The 20,254-nt window shown below is 57.9% G+C and overlaps 2 protein-coding genes and 1 non-coding gene across 6 annotated transcripts; 1 reads left to right on the forward strand and 2 right to left on the reverse strand.

Annotated features, from left to right (window-relative positions):
- Positions 1-382: 382 nt before the first annotated feature.
- On the reverse strand, positions 383-10,596 carry MED16 (mediator complex subunit 16). Of its 3 annotated transcripts, none has more exons than XM_074565295.1 (15): positions 10,543-10,591; positions 9,910-10,094; positions 9,383-9,490; positions 9,000-9,169; positions 7,690-8,121; positions 6,674-6,779; positions 5,847-6,002; positions 5,291-5,502; positions 4,809-5,015; positions 4,157-4,367; positions 3,818-3,951; positions 3,233-3,425; positions 2,763-2,979; positions 2,274-2,357; positions 383-1,174 (listed from the first exon to the last, which is right to left on the reverse strand). In XM_074565295.1, the coding sequence occupies exons 2-15, from the start codon at positions 10,043-10,045 to the stop codon at positions 1,048-1,050; spliced, it is 2,493 nt and encodes an 830-aa protein (XP_074421396.1). In that variant the 5' UTR covers positions 10,046-10,094; positions 10,543-10,591; the 3' UTR covers positions 383-1,047. The 3 variants fall into 3 exon arrangements, with proteins under 3 accessions (XP_074421396.1, XP_074421397.1, XP_074421395.1); XM_074565296.1 differs by having other exon boundaries at positions 10,455-10,560; XM_074565294.1 differs by having other exon boundaries at positions 9,910-10,596.
- A 345-nt stretch (positions 10,597-10,941) lies between these two features.
- On the forward strand, positions 10,942-11,048 carry LOC141734416 (U6 spliceosomal RNA). The gene has a single exon (XR_012584521.1). It is a non-coding gene; the product is annotated as a U6 spliceosomal RNA (small nuclear RNA).
- Positions 11,049-11,153: 105 nt separating this feature from the next.
- Positions 11,154-20,020, reverse strand: R3HDM4 (R3H domain containing 4). 2 transcript variants are annotated; one of them, XM_074565300.1, is made up of 8 exons: positions 19,767-20,020; positions 16,496-16,650; positions 16,204-16,322; positions 15,279-15,402; positions 14,720-14,805; positions 13,502-13,587; positions 13,036-13,091; positions 11,154-12,291 (listed from the first exon to the last, which is right to left on the reverse strand). In XM_074565300.1, exons 1-8 carry the CDS (start codon positions 19,808-19,810, stop codon positions 12,188-12,190), a joined length of 774 nt encoding a protein of 257 aa, XP_074421401.1. In that variant the 5' UTR covers positions 19,811-20,020; the 3' UTR covers positions 11,154-12,187. The 2 variants fall into 2 exon arrangements, with proteins under 2 accessions (XP_074421401.1, XP_074421403.1); XM_074565302.1 differs by lacking the exon at positions 19,767-20,020 and adding an exon at positions 19,001-19,689.
- Between the last annotated feature and the right edge of the window lie 234 nt (positions 20,021-20,254).

Consider the following 20,254-nt stretch of genomic DNA (forward strand, 5'->3'; position numbering starts at 1 on the left):
CGCCATTAGTTTGTAATTTCGGGCAAATAAGTGCGCTCAGCGAAGCGGTAGCTCCGCACCGTTAAATGAGGGCCAACGGTTGATGCGATTTACGCCTGACCCTGGGAGCGGTACGGAGCTGTACACCAGGAACACCCTGAAATGTCCGGCTTTGCCTGAAGCTGGAGACTTAAAACCATCCCAATGACTTGACGCTTTCTCCTCCTGTTGTCCGTAATAACCGGACAGAAGCTTGAAAACACTAATTTCCCCTTCCAGTTTTGCAAATGATGGCAGCTCCTTTCCTAACAGAGATGCAATTAAGCAGGGCTTTCCCGCTTCTGCTCGTGCATCGACTGTCCAGGACGGGTGCACGACCAAAGTCACATGAAACGACCAAACATTCCATACAAAATTCAGGGAACTTTTATTTACAAAAGAGCTGCCGGTTCGATGAGAGCCAGAGGGGTTTGCTCCAGGGAGCAACAGTCCCGTGTTCCTGCTCCTCTGGAGGGGGAAGCGACTGCTCCGTTAAAGGTACGACGGCGAAGTCTCCCATCAAGTTCACTCAGAGGAGGGAGAAGCGCGGGGGAAGAGGGAGTACCCAGCCCAGGCTGCGCTTCCCAAGCAGCCCGTAGCAAAGGCTGAACAGGAGGCACCAGGTATTTGTTCCCCTTTTACCGGGGACTTTGTCCGTTCACCCCCAGCCACCACCGTCACCACGCTCTGCCCAGGCAGGGGCTCGCGCCGGGGTCTGGCCCCTCCGCCTGCTCGGCCCGGACACAAACGCCGCTGGGCGCTCGCCTCCCAGGCTGACCCTGACAGGGAAACCTCTGGCGTTGCCTTCCGGCTCTTCCCTGTAAAAGAAGGAAGAGCTCCCTCCCCTCTTTTTTAGGGCAGAAAGATCAATGCAAGAAGAGCAGCAGCACCGCGGTTGGCTGCTCGGCGCCGTCTCACGGGCCGACGCTTCCAGAAGGCTCAGAAGAGCTGCCGTCCCTTCGGCCCAGACGCCTCCAAGGAAGGAAGCTCCGAGCAGCTCTTCTGCTTGGCGCCGGCTGTTCCCCCGGCTCAGGAGTAGCTGAGGGGCATCCTCCTCCACAGCCCCCCGCACAGGCAGTTCTTGATCCAGCGCTGCTCCCACTGCTTCACCGCCGTCACTTTGTTGGGCGATTTCAGCATCGTAACACACCCACACCTGGAAAGAAACGAGAGCTGCAGCCAGGCTCGGGAAGAAAGAGCCAGCACTGCCGGGGCGTCCGTACGGATCACGCGGGGAACAAAGAATCCGAGGAGGAAAGCAGCTTTCGTGTCATTTGCAGGTGATGTTTGTGAGCTCTAAAAGCCAGCTGAAACCACGCGAGCAATTATCCAAAGGGAAGAGAGGTTACCGTGGAACAGAAGGCTGTCTTCAAGACAACAGCCCCCAGCTGCTATTTATACATAAAACAGCAGACAGTCATCTTGTAAAAATGATCTGCTACAGAGACTTTCTATTAAAACCAATAATTAAAGCTAATTCAATCACATGATTAGATGGATGTTTGCTCCCTGCCCCATTGTTTTGAAGTCCAGGCTCTTTTGTGAGGGTGGATGAAGAGGACGGCACAAAGGGACTTAAAATGCAAGCCTGGTTTGAAAGACGACCCAAAAACGGCACCACGGATCCTGTGATTATTTCCTCTCACCAGCTCCTCTCCAAGAACACAGGTGGTTTTATTGAAAGACCAGACCTGCTAAACAAGCTGAGGATTTCTCGTGGCTAACGGACTCCTACAGGCCAAATTCTGGACTCCGCTTACCTGCGCAGCCCGACTGCTCTCGGATTTTTTCTGTCAAAGCGCTATCCTGTTTATCCCGTGACCCACAATTCAGCCCTTAGATGAAACGCGCTTCAACCACTGGCCATGACGAAGGTAGTTAATTCTCACAGACCTGGGGTTACTTTGCACCGGGCAAAGTAATAAGATTTTTAATCTAACAGCCCTGCTGCAGTGATAGAGCAGCAGCTATCTCGAATCAGCGATACGGTTTAAGGATCGTGGTTTTCCAGGTTAGTGTTGCCTTAAAACACAACCACGACTGCTTTCTTCCAAGGCTAGGGGTAGCGCCGTACACCAAAAGCCTTATTATAGAAGCAGCATTTCCTCCTGCCGCCACAATTAGCATGAAATGTTACTGGGATACCAGCGAGGATGGTAAACAGAGACTGAAAGAGCTTTTGAATGACAAAAAGAACAGTTTGAGTCTCTGCCAAGAGCTCCTCTGCACTGAAGGGATGAGCTTGCGGCGCTTACCTGGTACACGACTTGCATTCCTCTGTCGGGTACGCACCTAAATGAAGCCGCCTCAGATGATCAATTTTGGGCTGTCCAGGTGCCCTGGGGAGGAAGAAGAACGGGAACGTTCTAGAATATCACTTTGTAAAAGCTGTTTCCAGGACAGCGAGCTGCATTTCAGTGGCCGACGCGACACAGGCTTTGATTACCCAGTCCACCGAGTGCCAGGGGATTCCAGGCCACGCTGACACGAACCTAATCACAAACTAGCATTCTTCCTCCCCTCCATTTGCCACCTCTTTTCAACGCTTTAAATCCCCAGCCCATTGCAAGTTAAGAAATTAATTCAAGCAGAGAGAACAAACTGCTCTTGGGTGACACCAGCAAGTGGATGAGCCAAAAAAGGCAGGCGTCCCGAACACACCGACCCCTCGGAGCTGCAGAGATCCCAAACCCTCCCGACACCCCCTTCCCATCACACCACCGATTCCTTTCGGGTCTCTGCACCTGACAAAGGCATCAAACTGGGAAGAGACAGTGTGACCAATGAGCCCAGGAGCTTTCCCGAACTGCAGCCGGACAAGCTGTTTGTTCTGCAGCTTGCTGATAATGCCGTCGTTGATGGGCAACCAGTCAATGTTGGGAATGAGCAGCTGGCTAGGGAGGAGGCAACACTCGTCTATCAGGGTATCATCTGGCTCCGTTATGTGATTTTCCTCACGACCTGCATGGAAAATAAAGCGAAGAGAGAGAACCAGCCTGATCTTTAAATTTCTCATTTAGAGATGGCGAGAACTGCGTGCAGTTTCCTCCTCCATCCGCCAACACGGCACAGCAAACAATAAACTTGGCAGCTGTACTTGCCCTTTCTAAACACCACAGACCCACTCAGAACTCACTCCCCGCAATTATTCCTTTCATGCACGATCCACATTAAGGAAGGGTTCTTTTGTTCAGGGAAACCGGCAAACACTTACAGCACAGCCAGAGTTTAGTCAGGAGCCTGAAGAGGAGGGACATGCTGTCCTGGGTGTCGGAGGTTGCCGTGTAGACGGGAAGGCAGCTTGGCTTCAACAGCCCCCAAATACGGATCACCACCATCAGCTCCCTGAACATGCCCAGGGAGGCTCCGTCTCGCAGGAAGCTGTGTCCCGGCCGCACAGGGGAGCCCTGCGGAGGAGGAAAGAGCCGAGACTGGGACCTACATGCAGCCTGCCGGAACCCCTGCTCCGTCTTCAGACAACTCCTCTTTTCAAGCACCACGCAGCCTGCGGCGCTCTCTGCCAGAGGATGCTGCGCAGGCCTGAGGGACGCAGAGGTTCAGGAAAAGCTCAGACAAGTCAGGCAGCCACCGAATGCAGCTGCCAGTCACTACACCACTGACTCCTACATGGGCACGGAACGGACCATTTTGTATTTCTGCTGTTTCGTACACTCTTCTCCCAAGTGTCGGTTCCGACAGGAACACCGGCGTCGTGCATGACTCGGCTAAAGCCACCCGAACACTGTACACAGATTTTTTTTGCTCCTCTGGGCCTGTTCTCAGCCCGCCGGGCTCTCACCTGGTTAGGCAGGCTGGCCAGCAAGTACAGCACAAAATCTCCCACCCACTGGATGAGCTGCTGCAGGGACTGTAACGTGGTCATCTCCAGGACAAATTCTTCTGTCTTCAGGTTAATCATCACCTTGTCGATGTCTGAAACAGAAGCAAGATATCTCCTGGCTCAGGAAGATCCAAACTCCGCCCCTTGTCCCTGCAGTGCCAAGAGAGGTCACCCGCTTCTTCCTCAAACCCCGGGAGCTAATATGAGACCATGACATTTTATATCAAACCTAAAAGGGGGGAAGGATCTGATACAAACGACTCAGAACGCAGTGCCTGACGTATGAGAAATCACTACCTATATCTGTGATCTTGGAGCAGATTTCGGTGAGTCGGTCCCCGGGGCTCTTGTCCGGGGTGTTCAGGAAGTGTGGGCGTAGCAGGGATTTCAGGGTGCAGCTAATGGCGATCAGGAAGAGCTTCGCATGGTAGTCACACACGCGGGCTATGGTGCTGGAGGAGAGCTTGCAGAGAGACGCCTTCATGGCAACGATGCGCGTGGAGAGGACCTGATCGACAGTGAGACACCAGGAAAAATAAAGAAGTAAAGGCAGAATGAGAATAAGCTCATTAAAGCAAGCTGCTTTATTCTCTACTCTCCGTTTCTGCCACATGAACGACAGGAATAGTGAATACTGTGCCGCGCATGTGAATACTGTTCTGTGCATGTACAAACAGTGCTGCTGTTCCCAGAATCTCTGCCAAAAATAGACTTTACCACCTCACAAGAAGCTTCCAACAGGTAGAGATGCATTAATGTTAGTGAAAATGAACACTGCTTAAATGGAGGTTCTTCACACCTCGAGTACTGCTCGAGTAGTGTACTCGGAGACAGCACGGCCAGGCAGTCAGAGCCGTCTGTCCTCTGAGCGCTGGCAACGACTACCCCCTCCTCCCAGGCACCGAGACCCCTCCGTGTGCCCACCCTCTGCCTGGGAGCTCCCGCTGACCTGCTGCAGGGCCGCGTTCTGGCGCATGTACTCCTCATGCAGCTTCTCCACCAGGTTCTGGACCATGTTGGGCTGGACGTGGAGCAGGATGTCCCACCAGTCATAGCCAGTCACCATGCAATACTCCAACAGGAACAGCAAGTGACGGAGGGACATGTTCATGTCCAGCACGTGGCCCATGGAGGGGGAGATGCGAAGCATGCTCAGCTGAAGGGAGGAGGCAACGGAAAATCCCTATCAAGAACCGAACTGAAAACATTCTGCAAAGCTGTAACACAACACAGGGCCAACCGCCCCTCATTCCTGACCCAAAGATACAACTCCTGCAGTAACAGGATACAGCCCTTCTTGTTTAACACGGATCACCCAGCTGGACGTAACATTCCCAGTGTTTTTCTGAGCAATCCATCGCCTCTTAGAGAGACAGAGAGAGAACCTGGACGAGAAGAACTAACACATACCCCTCAAGCAGAGCACAATACCTTCCCATGGCTATCAATGCCAGCCAAGGCCAGAGACGTCCAGGAGAGCTGCATGGCTTTGAAGTGAACCAGGGGACCAGCAGTTCGCTGCCTCTTGATAGTCTGCTCGTCCACCGGGCGCTGGGAGGAAGAGCCGTAGAAGACGGCCATCATTTGCAAGGACAGGCGATGAACTATGTGGACACTGCCATCGTGAAAAGCCAAAGCCAGACCTGTGGAGAGAAAACAGCCGAAGGTGAGCAAGCGACTGCTCCCAGTGTAACCCAGACCTCTCCCAGAGAAGCTGCCACCACTGAAAGCCCACGTGGCAACAACACAGCACCCAAAAGGCTGTGGGCTCTCAGGCACATTCATATCTTGAGGCCACATCAGCACTTCAGAGATACGCATCGTTCCATGGAAATGAAATGGGATGGATAGGAAGATACCAAACTTTTCCTATCAGCATTTCATATGGTTTATTCTGAATTCTTCCTTCAGCTACAGTTCAGAAGATGAAGAAGGGAAAGTTTCAGGCGAAAGCTACGTATTTAGAAAGAAAATAGAAACTCCTTACCCAATCCAGGGAAGAATTTGGTGTCGTTTGCTACCTTCAGATCAGTATTGGTCAGGGAGATGGGCAACTTCGGCAGAGCCACAGCCGAAACCCGATCCAAGTCATTGGTGGCAGAAAGAATCCGCCATTTCAGTATCATGGGTTGCTTGTCTCCAACTATGAAAAATAAGTAAATAAGTGAGACATCTCTCCCCAAAGAGATCAGAAAATATACCCCCACCAATTTCTGCCCACACTCCCCCTCCCCAACTAAGCGGGACCAAGCACCGAGTATTTGTTCATTCTACCACACCTGTATATTTCCCTCATATTTCCCTATTTTTTTCCTGACCTCAGTAATTGTACAAACAACGGCTTGTTTTTATGTCTCTTTTGATGGAAGGCTCTGCTGCTAGTGATTAAAAAAATCCTTATGTAGAATAATCCTTTATATTTCACCGGAACAAAACACATAGATTTGTTTTATCTGAAATCAGGTGGAAAAACCACGCAGACTGGATAGCCTGATGAAACTGGCTTTGCTGCACGATCTTTTTGTTTTAGAAGGCTCGGCTCGCTCGGTTCTCAGTGGGAAGAGCGGTTCCGCAGGTTAACACAGAAAATGTCTTTTATTGAGTGAAAGTAACAATCAAACCACTTCCTGGAAACCAGCAATTTGTTGCCTAAGATGCAAACAGATGGAATAGAGCATGTGACTGAGAACACCTGCAAAATAAATACGGGATTCTGGATAATCTCATATAGGCAATAATGGATGAGAGAACCTGTCTTGCACTTTCACTTAGCCCTTGCTCCTATTTTTAAGCGTATCCAGTGCAGGAACTCACCCACAGGGGAGATCTGCTGAAAGATATTATTGACCGGCAAGCCCTCTTTCCGCAGAGACCAGCACTCCACGATGCTGCTGTTTTGGTTGGAAGCACAAAGCAACACCTGCAAAATAGAAACCCATACTGCAACCACACGCCCAAACTTTACAATAGGGAACGACACCATCCCCTCGCATTTTCCGCCCCTCCCTCTCTCCTCCATTCTGAGGCTGCTGCTTCTGATTAGTTTATATTCCACCAGCAAAAAGCGGAGGATTGTATCAGCAATACGTAACGGTGAAGGCCCTAGTTGCAGCTAGAAGCAGAGAGAGGCGGAACTCTGCCATGTGCTGTCACAGCCTGTGCCTCTCCACATCACAAACGATCTCACCTCTCGCCAGCCTTGTGACCTGATGTCGCTCGCACACATTGGGAACTAAACGTAAAGGAAAGGGCAAAACTGAACTGGGTGTGAAGCCAGAGCAGACACTGTGCTCTCCAACAAGGCATTCCGTCCTAACCAGAGGAGAGAGAAGAGCGGTTGGGCTTCATCGAATCACTTAGCTTTCCAGAATCATATTAGCAATCCCCTGACAAATAGAGTTAAGCTACAAAATTAAGTCACGCAGATCAAGAGCTCCAAGTGTTCTGGAAAGGAGATGCTTTGAAGCTGAGACCTAGAGATGAAAGACTTCCCATCCCAGAACCTTCTGGACAGCGCAGCAGAGCTCCCCTAACAACCACGGCCAGATCCGGAAAATAAACAAAGCAAAGCATAATCAGGCTAACGAAGGACTGGGCTTTTCCACAAACTGGAGGGCTCAGCCATTACACCCCCAGACATTTTAAGTGCAGCCTGTGTGACAGCAGAGCTGAACTAGCAGTACTTCCAGAAACAGCAGCTAGAAACACAAAGGGCTTTGCAGGACACGATCATTCACCTCCAGAGCCACGTGGGGAAGCCAAAGGTGGAGCAAACAGCTCTTTCCTTGCTATTCATTTAACTCCTACTTGCTTTAACAGCATATGCTCACCTGCTCTGACATGTCCCGAGCGAGGAATTTCAGGTGAGTGATTGCTGGGTATTTGTCTTTGCGGGCAGGGTCCGTGGTGCAGCGCATGAAGAGTGAAGGCAGGATTTCAGTGTCTATTTTGCATTTCTCATTCACCACGCTGACGCAGACTTTGTAGAACTGGACAGGGGAGGTGCTGCTGCCATCGGATGTGGCCACCACGATGTTCCCCCCACCAGTGAAGGCAACATCTGCCAAGGCAACGCGACAGCGGAGGCGGCACAGGCTCTCTGTGGATGTCAACACTTGCCCGTTGGGCTTGAGGAGGGAGACCGTCACCAGCCCACTGATGGTCACAGCAATCCAGCCCTCCATGGGCTTCCCGCCAAACAGCGTCAGCGACGGAGAGAACTTGACCCTGGAAAACTTCTCCCCAAAGTTCGATGCTCCAGACTGTGAACAAAGGTCAACAACACAAAGACATTTGCACCCGATACCCGCAGCGCGCTCTCGAGTGCAGAGCGCTCCTCGCTAAGTCACTGCGGAGCTGAACAGAGTCAGATGAGGGCACTGAGCTCCCACACCCGACTCTTGCTACGTGATCCCGGAGAGGCCCCTTCATCCCCACACCAGAGCAGTTCCAGCCATGCAGGCACATGCCAGGCCCTCAGCGAAGCTCTCCGAGCACCTGACACAGCTCCAACCTTGCTAATGTGGACTGAACCTGGAAGACCGACACTCCCTCTCCCTTTCTGGGGCCAAATCCAGCTCCGACATCAACCCACTGCACAACCCTTTACATCCCCGTGCCTCGGGTTCTCCAGCACTAAAGAGAGGGAAATGCTTCTCTCTGTGGGACACCCTAAGAGTTAATGTTTAAAAAAATGTAAGTAGGTAACTTCTACTTGGCAGACTTGCTCTTTTTGAGTCTGACAGAATTAGACACGTTTCTAAACAAGCAGCTTATCTCCATACACATACTGCTCCCATTCCCAAATCCCTGGATTAAACCTCAGGACCTCAAATACATTTCTTCTGAAATACTACCGGGAGGCACAGAAATACTTTTATCTCCAAGGAAATTGAAGCACCAGACTAAGGAACACGTGTTTCAAGCACCAAGAGAAACAAGGCATCCAACCCCCACTGAAATTCAGCAGGAACTAGGAATCTCACTTTTCTTTTGCCTGGGAAACTTCCCCTACTCGACCTGCCCAGGGCAACGGATGAAGCCCAGAGCAACGGGAAACACAGACAGGGGTTTTCCAAGTCCTTTGTTAAGGACCACGTCCAGCCTTCCTGACTGGATCCCCTGCAGAGCTGTGACAAACCTTTTCCACGTGCAGAGCCAGCTTCACGCCATTGTGCAGCCAGGACAGGGCCACAACCGGGTCCCCTTCCACCATACTGCCCACGGTGTTCTCCCAGCTGTTGGCCAAGTGATCGGTCATGCTCCAGCACTTGATGTGGCCGTCCGCGTCTGCCGAGAGCAGCCTGGAGCCTACGACAAGGGCACCTCGTAAGAACCAGGGCGTGCAGCCAAAAAAATCAACCGAGAAATCAAACCACCCCAGTGCAGTTGGAACAGAGACACCCAATTCATGGCTGCAAAGCAACAAACTCCCTCTCCACGATGAATTGTATACCATCATTTTAGGAAATGCACACACGTGAATGGTGGGACAGAGGGTAACGAGAAGGGATCCAAGCTCACCTGACTGATCCCACTCCAAACAAGTGATGACTTCAGTGTGGCCAGAGTTAACGGAATAGACGTCCCAGGGATGCTCAGTGTCGATGATATGGACCATATGAGTGAGATCTGCCCGAAAAGACACGTGAATCACTGTCCCTGGCTACCCGCTCTCCAGCTGGCATTTCTAAACCCACAGAGCCTCAGCTAGAGTAGGGGAAGGCAAAAAATGTTATCCTTCCCAAAATTGTTTGACAGAAAATAACTGCATTTGGCAACTCAGGTGAGGTACCAGATACCAGCGCAAAGCTTGCCCTGGTTTAGCAGAGTGAGAACAACTCCCCAGTGAGCAAAACACCCAATAAATCTAAGGAATGGAAGGGAAAGACAGAGCACGAGTTTCCTGTGTTGATTACTGCAGGTGAGAGATTTTAGGGTCAAAGCAGAGCATGGCCCATCTGGCCCAATGGCTGCTGACGGCAGGACTTGCCTAAACGCGTTGGGAGCTTCCAGGAGACGTTACCCAACCTTCCACAAGCACACCGTACCTTTTTCCTCCTCATTTTTGAGGTCTGTGGTGAAAGCGATGAGGTTGCGGCAGGACCAGGCGCACACTAAGGGGATGGAAGGGCAGTGGTTGCTCTTCGGCTTTTTCTCCCACTCGCAGACATAGGCCAAGTCCATGGCGCCGCTGGCCCTGGGACCCTGCAGAGGGACCGGCGCTCGCTTCTCCCTGGAAGCACGAAACGGCCAGTTCCACGGGACACAGGCCGCAGGCTGAGGCCGAGTTACACCGGCACCGCACCGGGATGCGCCCAGGCCCTGCTACGCCGCACCCCCGGCACACGGGGAGGGGGAAGAGCAGCAGCCCCCGGCTCCCGAGGGGCAAATGGGGACCCCAGCCCCCAGAGATGTTTGTTGGGGGGAGCGCGGCCCCCCGGGGCGCGTGTGGGGACAAGGCCGGCACCGGGAGAGGCCCCGGCGCCCCGTCCCTCACGGCGGGGGGAGCGGGGCCTGCCGCAGGGGCGAGGCGGGGGCGGCCCCGCCGGCCCGCAGGGGGAAGCGGAGGGGGTCTGTCCGCCGGGATACCGACCCCCGGCGAAATGTCGGGGTGTGAGGGTGTCCCGGTCCCTCGGGGGGTCCCGGTCTCTCTCACGGGAGGGGGGGGCGGCCCCACTCACCGGCCCGCGCCACCTCCCGCCGCGCACCAGGACCCCGCCCCGCTCCTGCGGGCTGCCCGCCGCGCGCCTGCGCCCCACACCGCGCGCTCAGGCACCGCCTCGGACAGCCCGGGCCGGGGGCCCTCAGCGCTGGGAGGGGGGAGAACTAGGAGGGGAAGTGCCAGTCAGTGGTGCTGATTTGCATGGAGGCCTACCCAGAACCCACCGGGGTAAAACCACCAAATATAACTTATGGATTTGGGAATTTTGGCGAAGTCGAAGCGAAGAGAAGTTTTAAGGGTACAGGAAATATTCGGGGAAACGCTAAAATATTTATCAAGCCCTAGAAGAGTAATCACCCTATTCTAGCTTCGTCCGCATTCTAGAGCCTTAAATACTGCTGTGGGGGAGTACAATGTCGTGCTCGCTTCGGCAGCACATATACTAAAATTGGAACGATACAGAGAAGATTAGCATGGCCCCTGCGCAAGGATGACACGCAAATTCGTGAAGCGTTCCATATTTTTGAGACTGGCCCGGGCCCACCATTTTGCTGTCAGTGCCAGAGACACCCTCCCCGTACCCCCCAACTCCCGCGCAGCCCCCCCCCAAAGGCAGAGACAGAGCCAGAGTCTGGGAACACCTTGTTTTATTGTTCCTGAACCCCCCACCCGAGCCACACAAGCCAACAAGGCACAGGGTATACTGGGGACAGCCCGGGGGGGGCCCCAGTGTCCTCATGGCAGGCAGGGAGCCCAGAGCAGCAGGCAAAGCCCCCCAGCAGAGCACCCAGGGCCAGGGGTGCTGCCACAGCAGTCCTGGACTGGGGGGTCCAACTGCCCCCTGGCCAGCCTCAGCAACATCAGAGGCCAGACCAGAGCAGGGATGCCCCCCACTCACCTGCAACAAGCCCTGGGGACACCGAGGGACCCCCAAACTGTCCCCTTAGCAGCCAGAGCCCCCATGGGCCAGGCTGTGCTCCTCCAGCACACACGCACATATATATATACACACACACATTAAAAAACACTATATTACATTTAAAACCATCCTGCCCCCTGCAGCACAGGGAACAGGGTGCTGCTGACACACCAACACGGCAAGAGCCCCCCCCACCCTGCCCAAGGGGGCTGGAGGGGCTGAGCCCCCCCTGGGACATGCCCAGGGTGGGCACAGGGCTGGGGGCACAAGGAAAGCCAGGAGGGCATGGGCCCCCCAGGCTCTTCCGCCAGCTCAGCGCTTGCTCAGCACCCACGAGGAGCTGTTTCACTGCAGAAAAATCTGGACCGACATCACCCACGGAGCGTCGGTGCCAGAGGGGGGGGCTGGCCCAGCCCAATTATTTTTAAAAGCACCTGGGCTATAAATAGACACAAAAACAGTTCCGGCAGAGCTGCTCCGGCCGGGAAGCAGCGTGGCAGATCGGTACCGGCACAGCTGCACCCGGAGCATGGCGATATCTGGCAGGGCCATGCTGCCGGGGGTCCCGGACCCCCCGGCTCAGCACCATCAAGCGTCTGCTCTCGGTGACGGGGAAGGGATGAGGAAGGGGCTGGTCCACGCCGCGGCAGGACGGAGCGAGGGGATGGCGGGGCTGGCAGAGGCCAGGAGAGGAGGAAGGCAGCCGTCAGCACACCAGGCGAGGGGCCGGGCGTCCCTCGGGGCATCAGCTCATCTGCTCCAGGTAGTCCGAGAGCAGGAGCTCAGGGGGCAGGAAGACGCGGTGTTTGTTGCTCACTTTCATTTGACGTTTCCCTTCGATGTCCGAACCTGGGAGGTGAGAGGGAGCAGTTAGCACCTCTCCACCCCTCCGTGGGTCCCAAACACAGCCTTACCTTCCCCTCCCCTCCTCCTCCCAGTGAGCACAGGTTCCCCCCAGCTCAGCAAAGACAACAACTGTACCCCCCCATCACCATCCCCAGCCCCCTCCATGCGTCCCTGCCAGCACCACAGGCCCCAACGTCATTAGCGCTCTCCTGCTGTTTTCCATGAGCAGCTGCTAATGAAAGGCTCAGCAGCGAAGACTCCTCCGCAGGGACCGAGCCCGGTGCCTCCTCCCCTGCCTTGGCAACTAGACCTTCCAGGGAAACCTGCGGGCACGGCCGCGCTCCGCAGGAGAAGGCAGCGCCACGGGAGAGGGAGCCCCACGAGCAGCCTCATGCTTTGGGCCATCCAAACCCAGCACCGAGAGGAGAAAGGGCAGCTCTGCTGCAAACAAGATCCCCTACCCAGGCAGAGCTGGGCCTGGCCCCCACCCCGGCTGGTGGGCTTCAGCCCCTGGCAGTGGCCAGTGTTGCCCACTGGCCACCAGTGCTGGCAAAGCAGCATGAGCCCAGCCGAGGCTCCCAAGGAGGAGCGAGAGGGGGGTTATCTGTGAGCCACAGCGCAAGGTGGGGCCGAGAGGAGGGAGGGAGGAAGAGCCTGAGCTGGAGAGGAGAGATAGTGATGAAGAGAAGGGGAAAAAAACAAAAACAAACCCAAAACCAAACAAACAAGTAAACATGAGGCTCTTACTGGCAGAGACGAGGTCCATGTACTGGCAGAGCGCATGGAGCAGGAGTCGCTCGAAGCTGGGGAAGATGGGGACAGGGTTAGAGCTGACGCGTCTCAGACCCCAATCTCCCGAGTGTTGCCCTGCCCTTGTTCATCCCACGGACCAGAGACGGGGAGCACGAAGTGCCACAGGCCCCTGGGCAGGGATCCCCCAGCGCATCCCTCCCCTGGGGGCTCTGCAAGGGTGAGCGTCCCCAGCCAGAGACCCGAGCCTGGCCGAGGGGTCTCCTCGGTTCCCAGAGCCCCCCTACAGCCTGGGGCTGCTCTGGGGTGCCGGGAACCCAGGCGAGTAGCCGCTGTGCACGGCAGTTTGCTCCGGCTGCGGTGAGCGGGGAACCCCTGAACGTGGGGTGCACACAGCTCAGGACCCCGGCCCCCGCTCCGTGGGGAGCGGCAACGCTCTGCAGAGCCGGAGGGGCAGAAATACCTGTTGTCCATCAGCGCTGTGTAGACAGAGTGAGGGGTGACAGAGAAAAAGGCCAGCAGCTCCTCCTCCAGGCCCTCCAGCGTCCCCTGCAAGGAGAGGCAGGGGCTGTCAGCGAGAGCCACGGGCACTTGGTCACCACTTGCCCCCGCCACGTCCGCACAGCCCCAGCACGACGGGGAGTAACTCCCGAGTTACACAGCCCCAGTAAATCCCGGGGAGTTACTGCCAGCAGCTCCCAGGCAAGTCATCTGGATGCGAGACGACAGGAAAGCATGAGGAAAAGAGACGACTCCCCTCTCCAGCCCCCGAGGCAGGGAGGAATCCGTCCCCTGCCAACTCCGTACTTCGTGTGCCAAGGGCTGGCATCGTCCCTCATGCTCAGAGCGGTGGCAGCAGCCAGGAAAGCCTCATGCCTCCCGTCTCCTTTTCTCCTGACAGGCAAAGATCAGCTCGATGCAGCACTCCGGGGCACCGTGACCCCAGAGACAAGCAGCAGAAGCTAGTCTCATTTGAGAACAAATTGAGCAGAAGCCAGCGGGCAGGAGGAGCCGAGGCTGCTTTTAGAGACTCTAATTAGAGCAAGGAAAACAAACAGAGCAGGAAAACAGCACCATTGAGAAGAGGGAGCAGGGAGCCAGGCACCCCCAGGGCCCGGGAGAGCAAGTGTCTGGGCAGGCAGCGCAGGGGCCACGCGTGGCAGCTCGGCTCCCCGAGCCAGGCGGCATGAGGCCACGCTCGCCACTCCTTTCAGGCTTAATTGTCTGCTCAGCAGTTTATGCAGTCAAAATGCATTTGAGTTTTTCCAAATAGCCTTGGACGGGCCGTTCTGAAGACCCCAAAGGCTCCACTGCTGCCCCTGCGGGCAAACGTGCTGGGTTTCCCCTGTCACCTGCTGCTCACCGAGCAGAGACTGGGAAACAAACACGTAAAAGTGTCCTGTAACTACCAGAAAAATCTGAACTGAGCCCAGAAAACCCATCTGCACGGGGAGCTGAATGTCTGTTTGTAATCAGCCACCGCCGCAGAGGTCATACGAGAACTGGAGCACATTCCCCAGGAGCTCATCTGAAATTCGGCACTTGTCTGGCTCGGTGACCGCGTGCGAGGTCAGGGGACAGCCCTCGGGACACGGCTCCAGATGAAGCTGCGTGTGGGGCTCTGGCAACCGGAGCCCTGCCTGCCCCAGCCCCGCCGCCCCCCAGTAGCCCCCCGGCTCACCATAGGGATCCGGCCCCGCTTCAGGGTGGAGCGCAGGCGGCGGCTGATGCGCTGGAAACACTCCTTGGGCGAGTAGGCAGGGTGCTCTGGAGCCGGCGGCGAAGAGAACAGAAGGGACTCGGACCCGGCTCACACCCCCAGCGCCCGCGGGATGGCTCTGGACGCAGCCGCACAGCATCCCCCGATCACCCCGGAGGACCCCAGCTGGCCACCTCCTTCGCTCCCGGATCTGCACAGTCACCCCTGCACCAGTAACACCCTCCCCAACCAAGGAGCATTTGGAGGGTGCGGAGATTTGGGGGTCTGCAACTGAGGTTGGCTGCTGTGCCCATCGCCCCCAGGCGCTCCCCACTCCCCCCAAACGCTCCCGAACCCACAGAGGGGGTCTGACAGGCATAAATCCTGCCCCCCTCAGCACCCCAGGGGTCAGGCCCATCATCCCCTGACCCGGTCACAAGCGGATGGCGCAGGGAGCGGGATGCAGCCCTTGGGGAAGAGTGTCCTTCCTGAAACATGTGCAAGGGAGAGGCTCTCCCCACCCAGCGTCCCCTCCCAGCACCTTTCCACTTGTCTTCATTCTTGACGGGCAGCTTCCTCTTGTGCTTCTTCCTGGCCTCCTCCTCCAGGTAGAGCAGGACTCGCTCTTGCTCTTCTCCCGACCGGTTCATGAAGTCATTCCAGATCTGACAACACAAGCCGTCAGGTCCCATTGCAGAGGTCCCCGGGGAGCACCCGGCGGTGCACGGCCACCCTGAGCCCCACCTGGCACCCCGTGAGCCACCTTCTCCCTCATCCTTGCAATCCAGCCTCAAACCCCAGGCTACATCAGGCTTCCTAAGCCCGGCTGGGTGAGAGGAGGAGAGCTCTGCAGAGCCGAGAGCGTGCACGGACCACGCAGGTCGCTCCGCAGACAAAGCCCTGAGCATCGCACGCAGGAGAGGAGCCAAGTTTCAAAACAGCCGGTTGCAGAGCTGGTATCGCAACACCGGCCGGGCAGTGTGAGGCAACAGAGGGGTTTGGCAAGGGGCCTGTTTCGGAGGAAGTGCTGCAGCTCACCCCGCGTTAATGTTCTGCAGGTACAAGGTGTATGTTGGGGCACTCGGCAGCGCTCTGAGCACTGCTGGGGGAACAGCAGCCTCCGCTAAGCCAGCCTGGTCGGGCTCCGAGCAGGACCCGGCCCTTGCACCGCACATTTGTGCGCATCCTCCACAAGAAGATCTGCCCGGAGACCTCCCACCCCACAGGCTGCAGGGCTGGGGGCGCCGGGACCTGATCTCCCCCTGGCACACGCGGTGGCAGCCAGGCACACAGATGCCAGACCTGAGTCCGACATGGGCAGGAGTTAGGGCAAACAGCTCAGGCCGGGGAGGCAGAGGGCTCCTTGGGCTGGAAGAGCCATGAACAGACACCACGGCCTGCCAGAACCGCATGTGCCACGCCAGGGACCCCCCGCGAGCCCTGCGCAGGCGGGCGGCTGCACCTACCTCCACGTAGGTCTCGTTGTTACAAGCCTCGGTGAAGATGCTGGGGGTGGCGGAGTGGGCGAGCTCTCCCTCGTCGCTCCCACATTCATCTCGCTCCAAAAGCGTCATCAGGTAGCGAGCTGGGGGGGGGGGGGGGGGAAGAGCGAAGCCCCCAAGATGGGAGGCAGCACCCTCAGAGAGGTCCTGCGCTCCCAGCACCCCCCGCTTGCCACGCAGCAGGGGGGATTTAGGGACAGGGGAAGAGATCCAGCCGGGAAAGAGTGAGCACTCAGAACCCACCCCAGATCCTTACTGTTTTCCAGCCTCTGCAGGCTCTTGCGGCCCTTGGCCCGGGGGATGAGGTCCGAGTTGCGGATGGCCTTGTTGATATAATACTGCTTTCGCTTGGAGGGGGAGAACCTCTTGGACGGGGAGTCCTCCAGCGGGGGCAGGCAGTCCTCGATCCTCCTGCAGGGACACAGGGCAGAGGGGACTGAGCCCACCCGAGACCCCCAGGGCTGGGGACAGGGAGGTGCACGGGGAGAGCCCACAATGGGGGAGGCAGAGCGTCAGCCATCAGTGTTAATGCAAGAGGCACCGCGTCCTCCTCCAAGGGGCCCGGCCTTCCTCCGGTCATGGCACACCGCGCTGCTGAACCATGGCTTGCTCCAAGGACTCGGTCTGTTTAAAGCAGCTGCGCAACAGCGGCTAGACCTTGTGGGCAATTAACTCCACCAGCACGTAAAACGAGACGAAGAGATTCGTTTCTGCGGAGGCAGAGGCTGGGGAGGGACCCTGAGCTGCCCCACGCAGCACCTCGCGTTTGCCATCGCCCAGCCAGAGCGTGCCGCTGGAAGTGCCGGCACCGTCCTGCCATGCGGTCTCCGCAGCCGTCGGCAACTGGCCCCACCACCGGACCACCGAGGGCAGCGACAACACCCGCCATGGCCACATAATTACTGGTTGGGCCAGCTTTTCCCTCCAGACCGTTACGCTGCTGCGGCTGCTCCCCACCAACCCCTGCCCCAGCAAGGGCTGGTTTCACTGGTTCTCCGTCCTCCGGGGATGCGGCCAGCAGGGCCCAGAGCCGACACCGGCCACCATCCAGAGCAGGCAACAGGTAGCTACAGCTTCCGGGAGAAAGACTGCACCGCTCCTGGTACACCCAAAGGTGTTTGGCTCCTGTTAATAACAATTCTACGGTCAAGGCATCACTTAGACACGCGCACAATTTAGGAACGGCCATAACTTTGCTGATTCATGTGAAAATTAAACCAAGAGATGAGCAAGAAGCTCAATGGGCATTTAACGCAACCGCTTTGGTTTCAGAGTTCACTAAAACTCTGCCAAAGACAGGAAGTTTCACTATCTTTTCACTTGTTCTTTGCCCACTTGCTGAGGTCTCTGCGTCGCAGCTTCCCCTCCGGTTTGTGTGGGTTTCCTTTAGCGCGGCACAAGGTGGGCGAGAAAACCAACACCACCAAAACAAACCGCCCCGGCACGACCCCGCGGGCAGGGCTGGAAGGGGAGCAGCGAGGCTGCCCGCTGCCCTCCCGGCCATCGCAGCACCATGGTCTCGCCCCTTCCGTGAGGCCAGGTCCCCACTCCATCCCCTCCTTTCCCTGGGGCTCCGGGGAGACCCAGCACCACAATCGGGCGCTGGCACAGCCATCCCAAGCAGCTGGGGCAGAGCGGGCTGCACCATGCGATTACATCCCACCTGGGAAGGCAGCCAGCTGCTCACCCACACCAAAGCCTTGATTTTTATTTCCCCCCCCCTCTTTCCCTGAAGAGAGGCAGTGATGGGGCCTCTGCTGCTGGGGCAGGGAGAAAAAACAACCTCCCCCTGCTTCCAGCTGGAGAGAAAACAGTGACAGAGGTGGCCTTGGAAGAAATAAAAGGGATGCATGTATCCCCGGCGATGACTAGCAGACGGGTGGGGAGCTGTAACCCAAGCTGCAAACAGAGAGCGACCAGCGCTCACGGATCAAGTTTTGATACAAAGGTGGTTAAGAAAAAAAATTAAAAAATAGAGGGAGTCACCTTACTGCTGGCCCTGGTCTGGAGCTTTGAGTACACAGAGCCCGGCAGCTGCGAGCCTGGCACCACCAGGAGCCGTCACGGCTCACCAGCGTGGCCCCGGGCGGCTCCGCCACGGAGAGAGCCCTTCAAAGAAGAGTGCAGGGCAACGTGCAGTAAATATTTACCCTGTTTTCATAGACCAGGGAGCCCTAACTCACAGCAGCAGGACAACGGGGAGGGTGCATCCTCCAGCCTCTGCTGGAGGGAGGAAAAAAAAAAAAAATGTTAAAAATAGCTGTGCAAGTGTCACCGGGGTGGGAGCACCCCCAGCCCTGCCAGGAGCCCCTGCTCCCGGTGCAGGGACCCCCTGCCCAGCACCGAGGTTTGGGCAGCCCCAGCTTCTTGGTGGCAGGACCTTTTGCTCCCCACAGCCTCCAGGGCCATTTGCGGCGGTGCCGAGGCTGCCCGGTGTGTGCTCACGGCCTGGCACCGCACCTCGGCACCCTGTGCTGCCACGTCCGCCGTTTGGCGCTGCCGCCTCTGCCCGCCAGCGCTGGGCAGAGCTGCAGGATTGATTTCCAAGCCGGGAGACTCACAGGTGACAGTGACCTCAGGTCTGTGCCAGCAGAGCCGGGCTTTACAGCGCCAGGTGCCCAGCCAGGAGTGAGCAGCTGGTCTTGGACGAGCCCCTCTCTCAGCCCCACATCGGTAACTTCACCATCAGGATCCCCTCTCGTGCAAGCCACAGCCAGGCTGCTGTGGCCACCCCCAGGAGCAGGGTCCCTGCAGAGCTCACCTCAGGGGACACGTGCCCAGCTGCACAGAAAGGTCAGCGGCTTCTCCTCCACTTCTCATTTCTAGGCAAGAAACGAGAAGCCCCTCGTTCTCCGCCAGGAGGTTTCTAACCAGTTCCTCTTGTTTACTGTTTAGCAAGCAGGACGCAGCACCAAGGCTGGATGCCACCGGTGCCAGATAGGGCTGCTGCTCCAGGGAGGAGGAAGCCGGGCAGAGCCTGCGGGTCCCCAGCTGCCATGGCGCGGTTCTTGGCCTCCACCAAGGCTGGCAGCGCCAGGCTCGGGCTGCACTTGCAGAACCAGCAGCCCCCGGCCCAGCCAGGATCCCCGCAGCCCCGGCACCCACCAGGACCAGGTCTCCCAAGGGCATCCAGCCGGGCTCCTGCATAGCACACCTCCTCTCTGCTCCCGGTGACCTCAGGGAGCACCCGTGACCTTCAGCGGGGTAAACACTAATTAGCCCATTACCCTAATTACGGCCTCCTGCCTCTGACACAGCCGCCGCCGCCTCAAGGCCGGTGGGGTAAAGGCTCTCCCGGGACAGCACAGCCGCCCCTCACGCTCCCCCGGCCCGGCAGCACCGGGGACGCCCCGGGAGAAGCGGGGCCCCCCCAGCCCAGGGCGAAGAGAGGGAGGGCGGGGAGACAGGGCCGGAGCCGCGGCCGCACTGACAGCCCGCGGGCGGAGGCCGCGGCCTCCCCCCCAAGGGCCCTACGGGAGGGCCCGGCCGCCCCCCACGGCCCGCCCGGCCCCGGGGCCCGCACTCACGGGTAGGGCTCCTCTGGGCCCGCGCCGCCCCGCAGCACCACCATGGCCTGCTCGGCCCGGCCCGGCCCGGCCCTGCGTCTCCGCCAGTACCGGGACCTCCGCCTGCCCGCCGGAAATGGCGTCAGAGGGACGGGGCCACAGGTAGTACCGCCCTGGGGTGGGGTCAACGAGAGGCGGTGCGCAGTGGGAGGGTGAACCCTTAGTACCGGGGGTCGGTGGCTGTTGGAACCTCGGCCCCGTTAAACCCCCCCCCCCCGGTGCCGCCGCGGGGCTCTTAAAGGGGCCGCGCCCCGCCCGGCGGCCCTCCCCCACCCGGCCGCAAGGGGGCGCTGCGTCTGCGCTCCCGGCCGCCCCCGCGGCCCCGCCGCGCGGTATATTTGCATGCGGCGGCGGCGGCGGGCCAATGGGGAAGGGAGGCGGGGCGCGGGAGGTGCGGCGGGCCAATAGCGGCTCGGGGCGGGGCGGCGCGGGGCGGGGCGAGCGCGGCG

The sequence above is a fragment of the Larus michahellis genome, chromosome 23 (genome assembly GCF_964199755.1).
Source record: "Larus michahellis chromosome 23, bLarMic1.1, whole genome shotgun sequence".
In the NCBI taxonomy this organism is placed as follows: Eukaryota; Metazoa; Chordata; class Aves; order Charadriiformes; family Laridae; genus Larus; species Larus michahellis.

Bases quoted from the DNA above. Each gene is read 5' to 3' on its own strand.
- MED16 (XM_074565294.1), bottom strand. From the start codon at position 10,045: ATGGACTTGGCCTATGTCTGCGAGTGGGAGAAAAAGCCGAAGAGCAAC. The intron at 9,170-9,382 runs GTGAGCTTGGAT...CCCTTGTCGTAG, and splicing joins TTTGGAGTGGGATCAGTCAG to GCTCCAGGCTGCTCTCGGCA. The intron at 6,780-7,689 runs GTGAGCATATGC...TCTATTTTGCAG, and splicing joins CTCGGGACATGTCAGAGCAG to GTGTTGCTTTGTGCTTCCAA.
- R3HDM4 (XM_074565302.1), bottom strand. From the start codon at position 19,386: ATGCAGGAGCCCGGCTGGATGCCCTTGGGAGACCTGGTCCTGGTGGGT. The intron at 16,651-19,000 runs GTGAGCTCTGCA...GTGTCCCTGCAG, and splicing joins CTGGGCACGTGTCCCCTGAG to GAGGATCGAGGACTGCCTGC. The intron at 12,292-13,035 runs GTAAGAGCCTCA...CTCACCTCCCAG, and splicing joins CATGGACCTCGTCTCTGCCA to GTTCGGACATCGAAGGGAAA.